This window comes from Mycteria americana, chromosome 7 (assembly GCF_035582795.1).
Source record: "Mycteria americana isolate JAX WOST 10 ecotype Jacksonville Zoo and Gardens chromosome 7, USCA_MyAme_1.0, whole genome shotgun sequence".
Taxonomy (NCBI): domain Eukaryota; kingdom Metazoa; phylum Chordata; class Aves; order Ciconiiformes; family Ciconiidae; genus Mycteria; species Mycteria americana.
The window spans coordinates 41,217,190-41,232,577 of record NC_134371.1 but is presented as its reverse complement, the minus strand read 5'-3'; the positions used below and the strand labels follow the sequence as shown (position 1 = coordinate 41,232,577).

The following is a 15,388-nucleotide window of genomic DNA, read 5'->3' as shown; positions in this document are numbered from 1 at the left end:
GCACAATGGTCTAGTGGCTACAGGCAGCAGACAATAACAATCTGACTCTAGAGTTAAGAACCACCTTACTAACCTTGCTAGAGCTCCACTAACAAATACTCGGGTTATCAGCCAACAGCATGTTTGTAGCAAGACCCTGCCCTCCACATGGAGGATAGCAATTCTTCCTCTTACCAATTACAGCTATTCCTGAAGAGAGATCTTGAACATCTCTCTGAAGGCTAAGAGTTCAAAATCTACTAATGATAATAATTCATGTGCTTAAAAAAACCAACAGAATAACAACAAAAAACCCCACAAAAAACAAAACCAAAAAACCCAAACGAAAACCCATGAGAATTAACACTCAAACTTCAGAGCAATGCTAGGACTATTTTATTTTTATGTGAATTTCAAAGCTGTGTTACTATTAGTTAGTGTTTGCCCTGTGGTTAATCACAGGCCATGCAATGTACCACTAACAAAAAGAAATGAGTGCAACACGTCTCTACAACGAGACATGCTACCTCTATAAGCCATATTAAGATAGATGCAGATGTAATAAATTTCTGGTTTGCAGAGCGCAGCTTCATTATCCTGTAAAAACAGGCATGTCCTATGGCTTACTAAAAAGAGCCATAGATTGTTTTGCCTGCTGATCAGACAAGCAAAATGCTCTTCCGATCTCATGGATATTTATTAATCTGGTTCTGAGGGTTCACAATCAAGTTCTCACAGCTTAGCAAGTACACATTTGCTGACCACACATACTCACTCAGTCTGGAGGAAAGGCAAGAGTAAAACATAGTTGCTTAAGTCTCATGGAATAGGTTTGAAGTAATGCATTTTAATGTCACATTTGCAATAGGCTCCAAGCTTGCAAGTAGGGAGGTACTACAGATCAGCTGATACTGTATCTCAAGAAGTTATTGCATAAAACAACAATGTGGAACTCTGAGACAGGGTTGAAAGAATCCAAATTCCAGATCCCGTGTGACAGACACACCCTGGTGGTTCACTGTATCTGTAAGATCTTCTCTGAAGAGACTCTCTTGCAGTATCCGCAGGCTGCATGGTGAATAACTACGTAGGTGAAAAAAGTCATAGCCCTTAGCTTTTCTTCATAATTCTTCCCAGAAATGTCCATGTCTCACTTGTGCAGCTGGTTCCACCCTCTTGTCCAAATGGGCCAGATTAGCACAAATTGCTCATTTTCACCTTTTGCTCTAGCCAGGCTCTTTCAGGCGGCAGGAGCAGGAGTGCGCAGCACCAAAGGAACAGCTCCACCTGCGGATCAGATGGAGCAGATCCCTCTAGCAGGGGAGCAATAACGAGCATCTGGGAGCAGTAACCTCTTCCATCAGCACAGCTGGATCCAGAGAAAAACATCAGCCCACAGCCCACCACACTCAGCCCCGATGCCAGGTGGGCACCACCACAAGGCTTTGCCACAGGGACCAAAATATCCTTACTGACAAGAAAGATGAAGATGCCTTTCCTCCTCAGCACATGTGCTTTGCACAGCTTCGTGGAGACACAGATGAAAAAGTCAAAAGGTTACAAAAATACTTTTTAAAGACTTGCTTAAAGAAAAATGTAATAATTTTATGGCCAATAGTGATTTCTGAGGATGTCACTTGCACTTTCTAAACTTGAGAGACTGGCAGTACTGTCAATATCAGTAGTTAGCTACAGTCTTCAAGTAGAAATAAAAGGAAGAACTGACATTTAACACAGTAAACATAAATTCTGAAGTGAAGATAAAGAACAACCGTACAGTATTTTTACACTGTATATCAAGAGCTATTGCAGTCTGACACATGGCCAGGTTGTGGAGAGACACAGCATTTAATAGTATGTTTAATGAAGATCTCTGTATGTGAAAGTTCCCCAATCACTGACATACAACAGCACTTTTGATCCTATATGCAGGCTAACGATTGCGGCTACGCTCTGAAACACCACCTCCCTCCAGAAGCCCTCCCGCTATTTGCAGCAAACACAGCAGGAACTTTATGAGACAGCACATGAAGTTCATGTTTACCTCAGGAGATCTTAAGAGACATTGTCTGTTGAAGGGACCACCTGAATCATTAGGCTTCCCCTTTCTTCTTTCAGTAATTTTTATAAAAGATGCTAATACCCATATGCGCCTTAGGACGGCATGAAGTGTAAGCAATGGTATGAGAACCACTAACCGAGCAGACCCAGAACCCCCACCGTAATTAGGATTTGGGGCTTTAAACGCCTTTTTTTCCCCAGACAGCGGTTAACGCCTCCCCCCCCACACGAACGCGCTCACACCGGAGTTGCGGCGGCTTCCCCGCAGCACGCAAATCAAGGACGCTGCCGTACCACGGCCCGCCTCGCCGCCCCCGCGGCACCGGGAGATCGCCGAGCCCCCCCGAGTCGGCGCAGAGCCGGGACACCCCCCCCCCGCCTCATGCATCCCCGCTCGCAACCGGCCTTCCCCCGCTGCTACGGGGGAGCGGCGTTGCAGGGGGGCGCGCACGGCGACCGCTGGCGGGGGGGAACAACCGCTGGGAATGGCGCGCGCAGCCGGCGGGGCGGGGGGCGCTGAGGGGCTGTCGTGCCCGCCGCCTCACCTGGAGACGCAGTTCTCCAGCACGGAGCTCTTGCCGGCGCTCTGCCCACCCACCACCGCAATCTGCGGCAGATCGAGCAGGCAGCTCTGGCCCAGCGCCGCGAAGGCGTCCTGCAGCCGGTTGACGAGCGGGATGAGCCCCTCCATCCCGCCGCGCCGTCCCGTCCCGTCCCGTCCCCTCCCCGCCTTCTCTCCTCCGCCCGCCGCCTCCGACAGGTAACGGCCGGCGCACTGCGCATGCGTCCCACCCCCGAGCCTGGGGGCGGGGTCTCCGCGGAAAGGCCACGCCCATGCCCGGTGCGGGCGGGCAGGGCTGAGGCACGGGAGCCTGTGGCGGTGGGGTCCCCTCTGCCCTTTTCTGCCGTGGCAGCGGCCCCGGTCACCGGCATAGGCCAGCAGCTTGCAGGGAGCATCCGCAGGGTCCACCCGGCAGCCTGGAGCTGCTGCCCATTCGTTCCACTCAAGCGGCTGGGTGGGCTCATTCCCCCACGTGGACAAGCTGGCCTCGGTGCTGGGACCCTTAGGCGCGAGGAGCGCGGTTCGCCCAGGTCTGCGCACCGACCGACAAGACCACCACGTTGCCCCTCTCCCCCAGGAGCCCCGACCCCAGCCGGCCACCCCGTCCTACTGGCAGAAAGGGCTGCGGCATCCCCCGTGAGTCCCCGGTGCAGGGCTGTGCCTGGGTGTGCCATCCCCCCGCACCCACTGGAGGTTGCATGCGCTCTTCCTCTACAACTTCGGCATCAAACTGGGAACAGGGCCAAACCGGGAGCACACTGAGGAGCTGGGTCCCACTTGCCGGCACGGGACCTGGCAGACAGCTGGCTTCAGCACTTCCCCACCTGCCGAACAGGGTATTTTGGAGCAGTCCTAGTGACTGAATTCCTCCCGGCTCCTGCCCGTGATGGGAACAGGAGTAGCGGGAACCACGATCCATCCCCACAGCACATGAGGGGCCCTGGCAAACGGCACCGACACTCAGCCACAGGCGGGAGCACTGCCAGGGTCAGACACGTTAGCCGGAACCGTGTCAGGGCAGGCCCGAGAAGCCGGGTCTGGCAGGGCTGGTAGCAGGTGGGTAGTTCAGGACCAGGCTGGGAAGCGATAACAAGGACCAAGCCACGTCATTGCAGTGGGTTCAATTAAAAATGCATACTGAGGCTGAGCTAAAAGCACAGGCAAACAACAGAGATGAGATTTATCTGTGATTACTGGCAGCAGTCACAACACAAAAATATCCAAAACAGAGGCTTTGGAGTCCTGCAGCGATAAAATTTATCCTCTGTATTAAACCAGACACCGGCCTCGCTCAGCGTGAAAAGCAAAACAAAAGGGAACTGCGAACATCCCGCAGTCTGACAGATACTGACGATCTGGAGGACTATCAAAATTTCTTGGCCAGAACTCTCAATAATCGTAAAAAATTACTCTCTACAGCAGACTGACTTCTAGCCCTGGAAATAAATGAACAGTTTGCTTTAGCTCTGACTAAAAAGTTTTTAATCGGCATAATGCAGAGACAGCTTCTCTCGCAGAGGCTTTGCCACTGTGGTTAGATCACCTCCCCAGCATCACAGCCGCTGGGAAAAGCCTTGCGATCATTTCTGTCTAGATGGGGCCTGGGGGTTATTGACATAATTATGCCAATTAGCAGCATGATTATTTTTTTCCCCACTCCTGAGCAAGCGGGTTATGCCAGGAGGCACTAGAGTAGCTGCCTGGCCTTGCTCCAGTTCATGGGTTTCTACAGAGGCTGGAAGTCGGGAAGAACAGTATCACATTCTGGCCAAATTCACCCCATCCAAGCATTACAGCACTTTGTGCTGCCCCAGTGAAATAATTAAGATCTGTAGAAGAGCAGCCTGGCAATAGGATTGCATCCCACAAGAGACAAATGAAGATTAAAAAAGGCACGACGCCTCGGGAGCAATGCTATGCATACCTTCAAACTGATAATCTAGGGAACTGTCCTTTCCATTAGGTCTTTAAATTACATCTTTATTTGCTTCCACAATTTAAAAAAAATAAAATAAGAAAACATCTATGATTAGGAAAAGTTTGAATTATTCCCCCAAGTCTGGGAAGTTTCCAAACCAAACTTTTTTGTCTTTTAAGCTGAGTTGAAGCCACTAAGTGACTACACTCACCCTGCAACTCCATCACTTACAAAAATCCACTCTCCCCACCCCCTGAAAAAAGCCACAAGCAGCCAACTATAGATTTCCCACCTCCTGGAAAAAGCACAAACTTTTTCATTATGCATGCCCGTGTTATCACAAGGGTGCTCATTTTTCCAACAATTCCAAGAGAGCAGTGAAGAAGAGAGAAAGGGCACCTGAGCATATCTTCAGGTCTCTGCTTTTTCTAACTGACTTCTCCAGGCAATTTGTTCCAAACCCCCATGCAGAGCCCAGCCTGGCTTTTTGAATTTGTCGAGATTCGGAGTAGCTAAATTAAAGGAAAGGGGTAGTACTAGCAGAGACCATCGCAAAGCTTCTTGTAATGAATAAGCCTGAAAAAAAAGACCCAAACCAGCATCAGAGGGGCCATGCAAGAAACCCTTTTCCTGGAGAGCACCAGGTGCGATCCCCAAGAGCACAGCGGGAGCACAGAGCTGCACTGCTCACCAGTTAGCCAGCTAAACACGCTCTATTTTTACCCTGCACTCAGTTGTGCCCCATGATATTTATCATTTCCTTTTGCCAGGTGCCAGGCTCGGCAAGGAGAGAAGACCTTCACTGACCACCTCTCCCCGGCACAGCGGGAAGGGTGCCCTGCTCCCCAGGGTGGCACACCGACCCTGCTGTCTCTGTCAGCACGGTCTGCTCGCTTCCAGATGTCACTGGCTCCAGCACAGCCTGCCTAGGGCCCCCAGCCCTGCCAAAGCCTCCAGTGCATTTCAGATCAAGCCTACGGACAGCAAGTTTGTCCTGCCCTGAATTCCAGAAAAATATAAGGCAAAACTAGTCTGGTTTCAGGGCACAGACGTAGCATTTCAGCCCACAAACTTACCCACAGACACTTCTTCCTAACCAGGCAGCATGACGTTAAAACTGAGGACATTTGGATCAGGTCCCCAGGCTGCTTTATAAACACACATCAGTGCGATTCCTGTCATGAAAAAATGGGTTATATATAAACTACAACAGAGATTTGCAGATGCCTGCAGTGAAGAGCCAGCACACTCCTCTGCCAGGAGAGCAGGCAGGACCCCGGGGGGAGCAGAGCACAGACGAGGCTGCATCCTCCCCCCGGGAAGCATTTAGAAGAGGCAGGCTCCTTCACGCATGATCTTCTTCTCTCCAGGGACCTTCCTCACCTCCTTCTTGGTTCAGATACAAACCCAGAGTCTTGCAGAGCTTTTCAGGCAGCTGATCGGCACAAAGCAGGAGGAGGTGTGGGCAAGGAGCCCCGTGCACGGAGCAGCTCCCAGGTTCTCAGCAGCACCTGGCTCTGCAGTGCTGGCATGAACCTGCTGGTCAGCGTTTTGCCTGTGTATCTGCCAGGAGGAGAGCTCAGACCTTAAAACTGCAAAAGACAGAATCAAAGCCAGTGAAAGAAAGCCAGAGAGGCTGCAGAGCTGTGATTAGAAGTAGCGGCTGCAGCATTTCCCCCTGTAAAAAGGAGGCACTTTCTGCCTCTCCCCTGTGGCACTGCTGACTCACGATCACAGGACAGCGACACCCCAATCCCTGCCCCGTCTGGCATGGTGGCCTCTCTGCTGCCCTGTGACCTCCAGCTGGATCCTTCAGTCAGGTGCATCCAGTTGCAGAGTAGTAAGAGGCCACCATGCTTCACTGCAGCCCACAGAGATGTTTCCCTGCAGCCCTGAGCACCCCAGGAAAGAGCCATACTGTCTTGCTGCAGGCTGGCAGCACACCTACTTCCTTGGTCACAAAGCCAGGCAAGCCAAGTACTTCCCCAAGGGAAGAATTCATGGACAAAACACTTCCCAGGCACTTCCACCCTCCAGGACGTGGCTGTTGCAGCCCTTGCTGTGCAGTGACCCTGCCATGCCCAGGCAGCAGTAGCATCCCCAGCCAGCAGGACCAGGCTCACCCCAGCAGAGCTCTTCCCAGCTGGAGGGAATCAGTCTCAGCCCTCAGTCCCTGCAGCTTTTGTTACTGCAGAATCTCTCCCACCTGCTTAACATACTTTCAGCTAGTGGCAGTATGTCCCCCATCCACCTCCACCCTCTTCCCAAGAGCCCAGCCACCTCCAGTCCTTCTGCAGGGCTGTGACACCTGAGGACGTTAGAGCATATGGGGTATATGTGTGGCACCCCACCGCTGCCTGCCTCGTAGCATCACCGTCCTGCCAGCTGCCTGGCCACAGAGTCACCCTGGGCCAAAGAGCCTCCATGGCTGGGCATGACCAGCTGCATCCCTCCACCCAAGATCACGAAACCCAGGGCTGGCCCATCAGCTCCCAGTGCCTCGCTCACTGGAGCAGCAGTGGGACACAGATGCAATGCGCTGAGAGGGATTCGGGCTGGACCAGACCAAAACATCCTCAGCTGGCTACAGCCTCACACCTGAGCCACGCAATGAGTTACGCAGCCGTCTCTTTTTGTGCTGGAAAATCCAGAAAGGAAAAAAGTCAACACCTCAAAGCCAGCAGAGGTTGCTAAGTGACAGCAATGCTTGTTTCTATCCCGCCGCTTACAGCATGCCTACGCTGCAAAGGAAGGAAGTGAGGAGTAAGGGATGTAAACATGAGTGTATTGCCAAAACACTCAACAGAAACACAGTTGCCAAACATATATATTAGCTGCATGTTTTGACTGCCAGGAGAGAAATATTTACTACACATCAATTATTCCAGCCTCAGAGCATTTTACCTGCAGAGGAGGATTTCAGGTATTTGCAGCACTCACGAATTTGCCCATTTTCCAGCTGAAATGTATTTCCAGACCAAGCTTGTAGGGCTGTTAGTAGCTGCAAGGACAGCTGCAATGAATTGAGATTTCACCCTTGCGTTGTTTCTAATAAATGGCTTTTGTTTTTCCACCAGGATGTGGTGTTACGCAGCGATTAGGAAGCACAACAGAAAGGCAGAACTGGACAATGGAGGGATGAACACAGCCTTTGTATAAGATCCTGGGGAAGAAAGGAGATAGTTTTGGTAAAATTAAGGGCATACATGCAAACCTATGTCCTTGGAATTATGTTGACAATTGAAAACTAAGTTAAAAATAGACTAAATGCAGCACTGCTGATCCAGTTGAGAACTTTGCCATCACTAAGCTGGATGGATAATAGGTATCTTTCAAAAAAGTGCTCATCACAGAGGAGCTTTAGAAACTAACTGCATGGCAGCAGGCAGATTTCCACCCAGCTCGAGCTCCAGCCTTGTCTCTCCCATTGACCAGCAACCACACACTGCCCCGAACACACTACAGTGCAGAGGAGCGACTGGGTGGTAAGCAACGAACAGAGGGCACGTGCCCACGCTGCCATCCTTTATCTGAGGCAGGGAGCAGGCCAGCCCTGCTCTCCAGCGCCTGGGAACCATCAAAAGCACTTATTTAAAAAAAGCATCTGCTCCCTCTGCATATAAGTGGGCCAGCCCAGGGAGAAAGTAGGGCACTGATTTGTCCCTCTGCGTGAAGGGGAATAAGGCAAGGAGCATTGGAGAAGGGATCTGAACAGAGTGGTTTCCAAAGCAGAACCTGCTGGCAAATTAAAAATAAAATATAGCCACAGTCACTGATTGGAGGGACAAGCTTGCTGTCGACACAGCTGCTATAGTGCCTCCTGGGCACAAACAGCCCTGTCTCCTGCATCAGCGCAATGGCCATGGCCTCCACTGGTTCAGGGGGTGAGAGCCCTTGGGGTGCCCTTTCCATGTCCCCCGTGGGACTGGGGAACTGCAAACCCTCAGGCTCACACACCCTCTTGCTTGGCTTTCCAAGCGAAGGAGGATTTCCTGCAGGTGGAGGAGAGCTCGGTCCTGCTGATGAAGGAGAGGCCGATGAGCAGCAGCCCACCAACCCCCTGGTGGGACAGGGTGCACGAGCTGCAAAGCTGGTGAGACGGCTCCAGCAGCAATGCTGAGATGTGGCTGCTGTTGCCTCCACACCAACAACTAGGTCAGATCCCTCCCGGAGCTGCTTCTGGTGTGTTGTTACCACCCTGGGCTGTGGATGGTTTGCTTTGGGAAGCAGCTGCCAGAAAGACGTCCTTGCTCAGGGTGCCAGCGGCAGAAAGGAGCATGGGGTGAGGGTGCAGGGTCAGTGGCAAAGCATCATGGTGCCTGAGCAGGTTGTCACCTTGATGTCTGCAGGCCGGTTACTTTGGTACCATGTCTCAGACTCATTTTGGTACCAGCTGTCACAGGGTAGAAAAAGACAAGCCCCCCCAAAATTACTTGTGATGAGTATTTGAGCACCAGTGGGTCAGCCACTCTGTAACCAGCCAGAACACATGGGTCAGCTTTTCAGCTAAACCTTGCAGGGAAGGACCAGGCTTTGAAACCCTCAGGAGAGACAAAATGAGCCACCTGGGCAGGAATGGAGTACCATGGGAACACCCCGATGGGTATTTTCCTGCTGCCTTTTCATCCTGCAGGAAGGCTGACCTGCACCAGCTGGGTGAGTGGGTTGGTGTCCCCAGGGGCCTGAGCACAGGGCTGGGTCCCTGCTGGCCCAGGGAGGAGAAGGGTTTGGGGCCCAGGGGGTTACAGGTCCCAGTTCACAGTGGCAATGGCTGGAGAGATGCAGAAGAGGGGCAGACACATGGTGGGGGCCAGTTTGGGGAAGGCAGGTGGGGAGGGGGCAGTAGGGTACAAGGGGCAGCTGCCTGCCCCCAGGATGTGCCCTTGAGGAGTGGAGGTGACCATACCTTTTCCAGGGGTGCTGGGTGCTCCAAAAATAAGCCCAGCAAAGCACTGTGGGCCTTGAGCAGCCCTGAGCACTTTATTTTCACAGATCTCAGCCCACCCACACACATCCACAACCAGACTTGGGGCAGGGCTGGGGCTCTGCACAGACACCAGTGACCAGCGATGCTGGAGATGCAGGAAGAGACAGCATCGGAGGGAAGGAGCTGTGCTGGAGAGGAAGGTCAGAGGGACATTTTTCCCACAACGGAAAAGCAATGGGGACAGACCCAAACCCACAGTCCTGCCAGTCCCGCAGCACCTTCCTCCCTTCACCACCGCAATGCTGCACAACCCTCCAAGGTCCTGGACACCTTTCCGGGAAGCCACACTGCAGGGTGCACCTCCCCATGCCAGTCCCATCCTTCAGGCAGACCCAGGCAAGCACCGGCCCCCCAAGGGCAGCAGTCCCAGCCACAGGCACCCCTCCCCTGCAGGGCCACAGCACCCATGCGAGGACCTCTCTCTCGTTCAAGTGGCATTGGAGCCCCTCTCAGAGGATCTTGACGGCCTGCAGCATGTCCGCCAGCACATACGAGCTGTCCCAGGGGCGCCCAGGCTGCCGCAGGGCTCCCTCCAGCACCCGGGCACGTGTCCCCAGCTCTGTGGGGTCCTGCCGGCCCTTGGGGCTGGGCTGGCAGAACAGGATCTCGTTGACCTCCCCTTCAATGCGGCGCACGTAGAGCAGCGGGAAGACCTCCCTGAGGGTGGCCAGGACAGACTCCTTCAGCCGGGCGTCACGGCATACTAAGTTGAGCACAAAGACTCCTGCATCAGGGTGAGAGGGATGGGAGTTCAGACCAGCCCGCGTACACCGCCCTGCTCCCTCCCTGTGGGAACGCAGCTGAATCGGGTGCCACCCTGGTGCAAACGTCTCCTCCGCGGCAGCACGAGGAGTACCAGCATCCCCCAGTGCCCTTGCCCAGCTCCACATCCCTGCTGCCACGCGGGTCGTGGGTAGCTACACGATCTGTTCCCAGGTACCACCTACACCCTCTGCCTTCCTGCAACCTTTCTTGGCCCCCTGGGATGTCTTAGCTTGCCTGACTCAGCAGCACCGCAGGCCACCCGCTCCACCCCGCTTCCTGCTGTCACAACGCCCACTGAAACACCCGGATCCGGGACCCGCCAGGAGCAGCAGACGCTATGCAGCAATCCTGGTCACAGCTGCTGTTCTCCAGGATGAGAAACGGTGGTACCGCCCCATTACTCAAACCCCTGACAGGACTGGCCAGCCTGGCTGCAGGAACACAGCCAGATCTCCCCTCCTACCTTCTGGCTTGAGGATGGTTTTAACTTTCTGCAGAAAGGCCTTTTCCACGAAGGCTGGGGGCGGGCAGCTCATCCCCACTGTGAGGTCTTTGCTGTCCACATCGAACATGATGGCGTCGTACTGGGCTGGGGCTGCAGGAGGGAATGCAAAGACTTGTTATCCCATGGGACAGAGATGTGCCACGCACAGTGGGGAGGCAATGAATGGGGTGGTCAAGACAGCCCCTCTGCCATGTTACGGCCGCTTCTCTCTCCTGGGGTTTCTCTTTCCAAATGAAACCCATGGCAGCAGCCCCCGGTGCTGGGAGAGGCAGCAAATCTAAGGTCCCCTGCACATGTTGGAAAGGACAGGTCTGTAAGCTGCAGAGACCTGGCAAGGCTGGAGCTTGTGACACATGGCAGGAGATGGGCAGGGACGGTAAGCAGAGGGTGAAAGCAGCCCAGGACTCTGGTCCCCAGCACATCACCCACTAGGCTCAATGGGACGCCCGGGATGCTCCGCGAGATGCTACCTTCGGCTGCCAGCTTGGCCACATAGTCCAGGCCATCGGAGACGTGCACCTGCATCCGGTCACCTTGGGAGAAGCCGAACCAGCGCGTGGCCACCTCCAGCATGGAGGGGTCGATCTCCACCACAGCCACGCGGGCCTCAGAGAAGTAGTCATGGACGAAGAGGGGCAGGCTGCCCCCTCCGAGTCCCACCACCAGCACTGCCAGCAGGGCTCCTGCCAACGGAGAGCACCCAGTGAGCCACCAGGATGGCCATGCTCCCACTCCTCGTCCCACCCACTGGCCCCAAACTGCTTCAGGAAGGGTGCATGGGGCACCTTGGCCAGGAAAGCCCTTCCTCAAGGAGCTGGGGCATGGGGGACACACGCGTGTTTGTCCCCCGCACAGCCTCCCACTGCTAGCCTTGTCACCTGGGAGGGGGTCGGGGTCCCCCAGTAGGCAGAGCCCCGCGACCATGGCCTTGTGGTGCTCACAGCACAGGTAGCTCTTGTCAATGGCTGCAGGTGGCTCAGTGGGGCTGGGTTTTTTCTTGTCCTTCCTCTGTTTCTTCTGGCCTGAACAACAGGAGGCATTGGCTGGTAAGGCAAGGTGGGAGACAGGGGTGCTTTCTGGGGACTAGCCACCTCCAGCCCCTGTCGCACCCACAAGGCAAGCAGCAGAGGGTAAAAACACTCCCAGAGCTGCTCCAGGACAAGGAGGCAGGTCCCAGCGGGACTTTTATCTTCCTCCTGTATCGATCTCTCTGCCACCCCAAAAAGTCACCCTTGGCCCCTGCCCCTTCCCTGCTGCCCCATGTACCTGGGAGAGGCATGGGGGCCAGGAGCCGAGCCTCTGACTGCACCACGTTCCTGTTGCGGAGGAAGATGAGGCGGCGGAAGTAGCAGGTGCCATCGCCCTTCACGTCCTCCACGACGTACTCCCCGCTCAGGGGGCTGGTGTCCCGGTGCCGCACCGTCCGCACCCCTATGTCCCCTCCCACAGACAGGAAGGGCACCTGCAGGGGAGGACAGGGACTGGTGTGAGGACAGAAAGGCTACAGGAACAGGCCCTGGCATTCCCATTGTCCTGACCATGGCTAAAGAGCCGGGACGAAGTGGACACAGCACAGGAGCAGCAGGATATGCCGTAGGCAGCCACAGGGGAGGAGGGGACCAGTGCATGGGACACCAGCTTCCCTCCCATACACATGTATTGGGGTACAGGGACCAAACACCCCAAGACTTCTTGCAAGAGCTCAGGTTTGGGGAGTTGGGGCAGGAAGGAGGAGACTGAAGGGACAGGAGAAATTAAAGCCAGGATTAAGAAGGGGACCGATGCTCTCAGGGTTTTGGGATGCCTGGTTTTCTTGGGATGCTGGGTTTTGGAAGGCAAAGACTTCACACTGAATCCTGCCACGCAGGCACCTCAAATCCTGCCTCCAAGCAAAGGCAGCCAGCTGCAAGGAAAACCAAGAGGAACTGCACCTGAGGCCAGCCCCCTCCCCAGCAAGGCAGCCAACTCACATATTGCAGCTTGGTCTCCCTTGGAGAACAGGGACTCGCTGCTGGCAGAGAGCCAGCCTGGCCCTGGTTTTGGGGAAGCCAAGCGAGGGGGATGGGCGGCGGGGCTCACCTGCTGCCGGGCAGGGAGGCCCGGCGGGGCCAGCTCCATCACCTTCCCTGACAGCTCCGCCTGGATGCCGGCCATGCCCTCATAGTGCTGCTCCCTGTGCAGGGCCACAGTGACCAGGCGCCCAAAGCCCGCACTGGCAGCCAGCTGCCTCCGTCCTTCCTCCGTCCCAAAGAGCCACTCGGTTTCTCTGCCCTGCGGGACTGCAGAAGGGGCCGCCATCAGCCCAGGCCAGTCCTGGTCCCCGAGCAACCACCCCGGCCTCCAAGAGAGAAGCTGCAGGGAATAGCAAGACATCACGAGGAGGTACCACTGCATGCCTAGAGCCATGCTCTGCAACCATCAAGAGAGCCAGGATCTTCCCCGTTTTGGCCAGACTCATGCAGGAGGCTGGAGAAGCCACGTCTCATAAGAAGGAGGCATCCAACAGCCTCACAACCCATCTCCAGGCTGTGCTAAGCCCTAGCTTTGCAGGCATGCAAGGAGGGAACAGTGCTGCTGGCAGAGGCCGACACGTCTCCGCAAGGTGCAAGTGCAAAAGCGAAGCACAGCCCCGAGCAGCCTGACCCTGGCAAGTCAGGATGCCCACAGAGACCAGCGACACCTTTCTGGCTGCGTCCTCTGCGCTCTGGCTTTATGCAGCGACATGCTACGGCGGCTGTCACCAGCATCAAGGCAGGAATCACCACCTTGGAGGCAGGGCAGGCAGCGTCCCTCTGCCACCAGATGGGCATCCGCTCAGCCAGCAAGCTCTGTGCCAGATCTCTGCTTGCACCACCGGGCAAACACACATCCCACCGCAAAGCCAGGACTAAAACATCAACTGAACCCTGCACACTATTTCCCTCTCCAACACTGATTTCAGGAGGGCCAGGAGCACTGGCCATTTTGCAGCTCCTGGCCAGAGCACAGTCTCATTGCAGGCAGGAGAGGCTGTACTCACTGATGAAGATGGCGAAGTGATTGTCCCGGGAAGGTTTCACCGAGGGGCTGTCAACCACATGCAGTGTGTAGCGAGGCCTCCCGCTCTCTTTGTCACACAGATCCAGGGAAACCTGCTCCCCGCAGGGAGTTTTGCTCAGCTGGCTGCAGAGCAGGGCGTAATGCTGCCTGTCCTTCACCGCCGCCACCAGCTGCTCTGCGCTCTCCACCCGCGTTGGCTTGTCCTGCTCCTCGGGGAAAATCTCTAGGATCTGAGGTGCCGACCCGGGGATCTTCCTGAACTTTGTCATGACGTAGACAAAGACTGGTAGAACAAACTGCTGCTTGTCCCCACTGCTGGCCACCTGATGGACACGCACGACCCAGCCTTCCTGGGAGAAGTACTCCACTGCTTTCTTCAGCACATGGGCTTGAGCCAAGGAGACACAGAAGTAGCGCCCTCCTACCTGCAGGACCCGGCTGATCTCGGCAAACATCCTGTCCACCTTGGCTAGAGTAGCCTCCTTTTCATCTGTGAGGATGGCATCCAGCGTGCCTTTGTCCAGGACCACCTGGAAGTGGGCATCAGGGAAGTCCATCTGAAGCATGTCCATCAGCAGGTAGCTCATCTTCGGCCTCTTGCTCCCGCTCCGCTCTTGCATCTGACGGATCACTGCGTCGCTGATGTCAATGTTCACAATGTCCTCGCACATCCCCATGTCGTACATCTGCTCGCTCAGCTCCGAGTTCCCGCAGCCCACCACCAGAACCTGGGGAGCAGCACAAGAGCAGTGTGACGGAGAGAACACCCTGGAAACACGCCCCAAAGCGTTTTATGAGCAATATCAGCTACGGCCACAAGCCTTCTGTGAAAACCACACCCGCAGCACCTGCAACCCCCCTCTCCGGGGCCCTAAGATAACATTTCCATACAGAAGGGTCACATGGGCACAGAAGCGATGCATCTGTTGCATCTCTTTTGGGGATGATGTGGATGTTTTAACCCCCAGAGCTCCCCGTCCCAGGGCGACTCGCGGGTCTCTCCTGTTCTCTCGTTACGGTGCGCTGGGGGTTTCGCACCGTCTGTGTCAGCGCACGATGGCGGTTTAAGCCGGGACACGGCGGCACAGAGCTCGCCGCCCAGGCGGAGGCCGGCACGGGGGAGGCTCGCCCGGGCACAGGACGCTGGCTACCAGACGGGGCTCACCTTGTCGCGGGGCCGGACGTACTTGCGCAGGACGGGGCAGAGCTCCGGGAAGGCCCCGTACCACTCGAAGGGCCGCTGCCCGCGCTGCCGGAAGAACCGATCCCAGTACCGGGCTGAGCCGAACTCCCCGGGGCTGCGGGGCAGCAGCTCCATGGCCGGGCGGTCCCAGCGCCTCCGCCGCGCCCGCCGCACGTGCCCCCGCGCCCGCCGCGCCGCGCGCTGACTGCATCCGGGTGCGCAGCCCGCCCATTGGACGCGGCGGCCCCGCAGCCCATTGGCTGTCTCCTCCCCCCCCCCCCCCCGGCCGCTTCCCATTGGCTCGCCGCTCCGCGCAGGGCAGCGGCCCCGGCGCGTCCCGGCCCAGCCCCGGCCGCGGCTCCCTCCGGGCCCGGGCGGGGGGAAGCCGG

General features: G+C 55.9%; 2 protein-coding genes across 7 annotated transcripts in view; both read right to left on the bottom strand.

The window, feature by feature from the left end:
- Window positions 1-2,823, bottom strand: part of DNM3 (dynamin 3) — a 181,622-nt gene extending 178,799 nt beyond the window's left edge. For 2 of the 4 annotated variants that reach the window (XM_075508050.1, XM_075508051.1), the window contains exon 1: window positions 2,586-2,815. In XM_075508050.1, the coding sequence (XP_075364165.1) occupies window positions 2,586-2,731 (146 nt within the window). In that variant the 5' untranslated portion in view covers window positions 2,732-2,815. Of the gene's footprint in view, window positions 1-2,585 lie in introns of all 4 variants that reach the window. The other 2 variants (XM_075508053.1, XM_075508052.1) reach the window with 2 other exon arrangements.
- Window positions 2,824-3,440: 617 nt separating this feature from the next.
- METTL13 (methyltransferase 13, eEF1A N-terminus and K55) lies at window positions 3,441-15,265 on the bottom strand. Of its 3 annotated transcripts, XR_012776519.1 has the most exons (9): window positions 14,982-15,265; window positions 13,797-14,544; window positions 12,857-13,056; window positions 12,044-12,239; window positions 11,656-11,820; window positions 11,248-11,460; window positions 10,736-10,867; window positions 7,425-10,231; window positions 3,441-7,261 (listed from the first exon to the last, which is right to left on the bottom strand). XR_012776519.1 is itself a non-coding variant. In XM_075508043.1 (8 exons), exons 1-8 carry the CDS (start codon window positions 15,132-15,134, stop codon window positions 9,957-9,959), a joined length of 2,082 nt encoding a protein of 693 aa, XP_075364158.1. In that variant the 5' UTR covers window positions 15,135-15,265; the 3' UTR covers window positions 3,441-9,956. The 3 variants fall into 3 exon arrangements, 2 of the variants coding, with proteins under 2 accessions (XP_075364158.1, XP_075364159.1); XM_075508043.1 differs by having other exon boundaries at window positions 3,441-10,231; XM_075508044.1 differs by having other exon boundaries at window positions 3,441-10,231; window positions 11,656-11,799; window positions 14,982-15,262.
- Window positions 15,266-15,388: the final 123 nt, after the last annotated feature.

What these genes read in the sequence shown, in the direction of transcription:
- METTL13 (XM_075508043.1), bottom strand. Translation starts at nt 15,134, where the DNA reads ATGGAGCTGCTGCCCCGCAGCCCCGGGGAGTTCGGCTCAGCCCGGTAC. An exon ending in GGCCAAGCTGGCAGCCGAAG is followed by an intron (nt 10,868 to 11,247) that starts GTAGCATCTCGC and finishes TCCCTCCTGCAG; the next exon opens with CCCCAGCCCAGTACGACGCC. An exon ending in AACCATCCTCAAGCCAGAAG is followed by an intron (nt 10,232 to 10,735) that starts GTAGGAGGGGAG and finishes ACCCTGATGCAG; the next exon opens with GAGTCTTTGTGCTCAACTTA.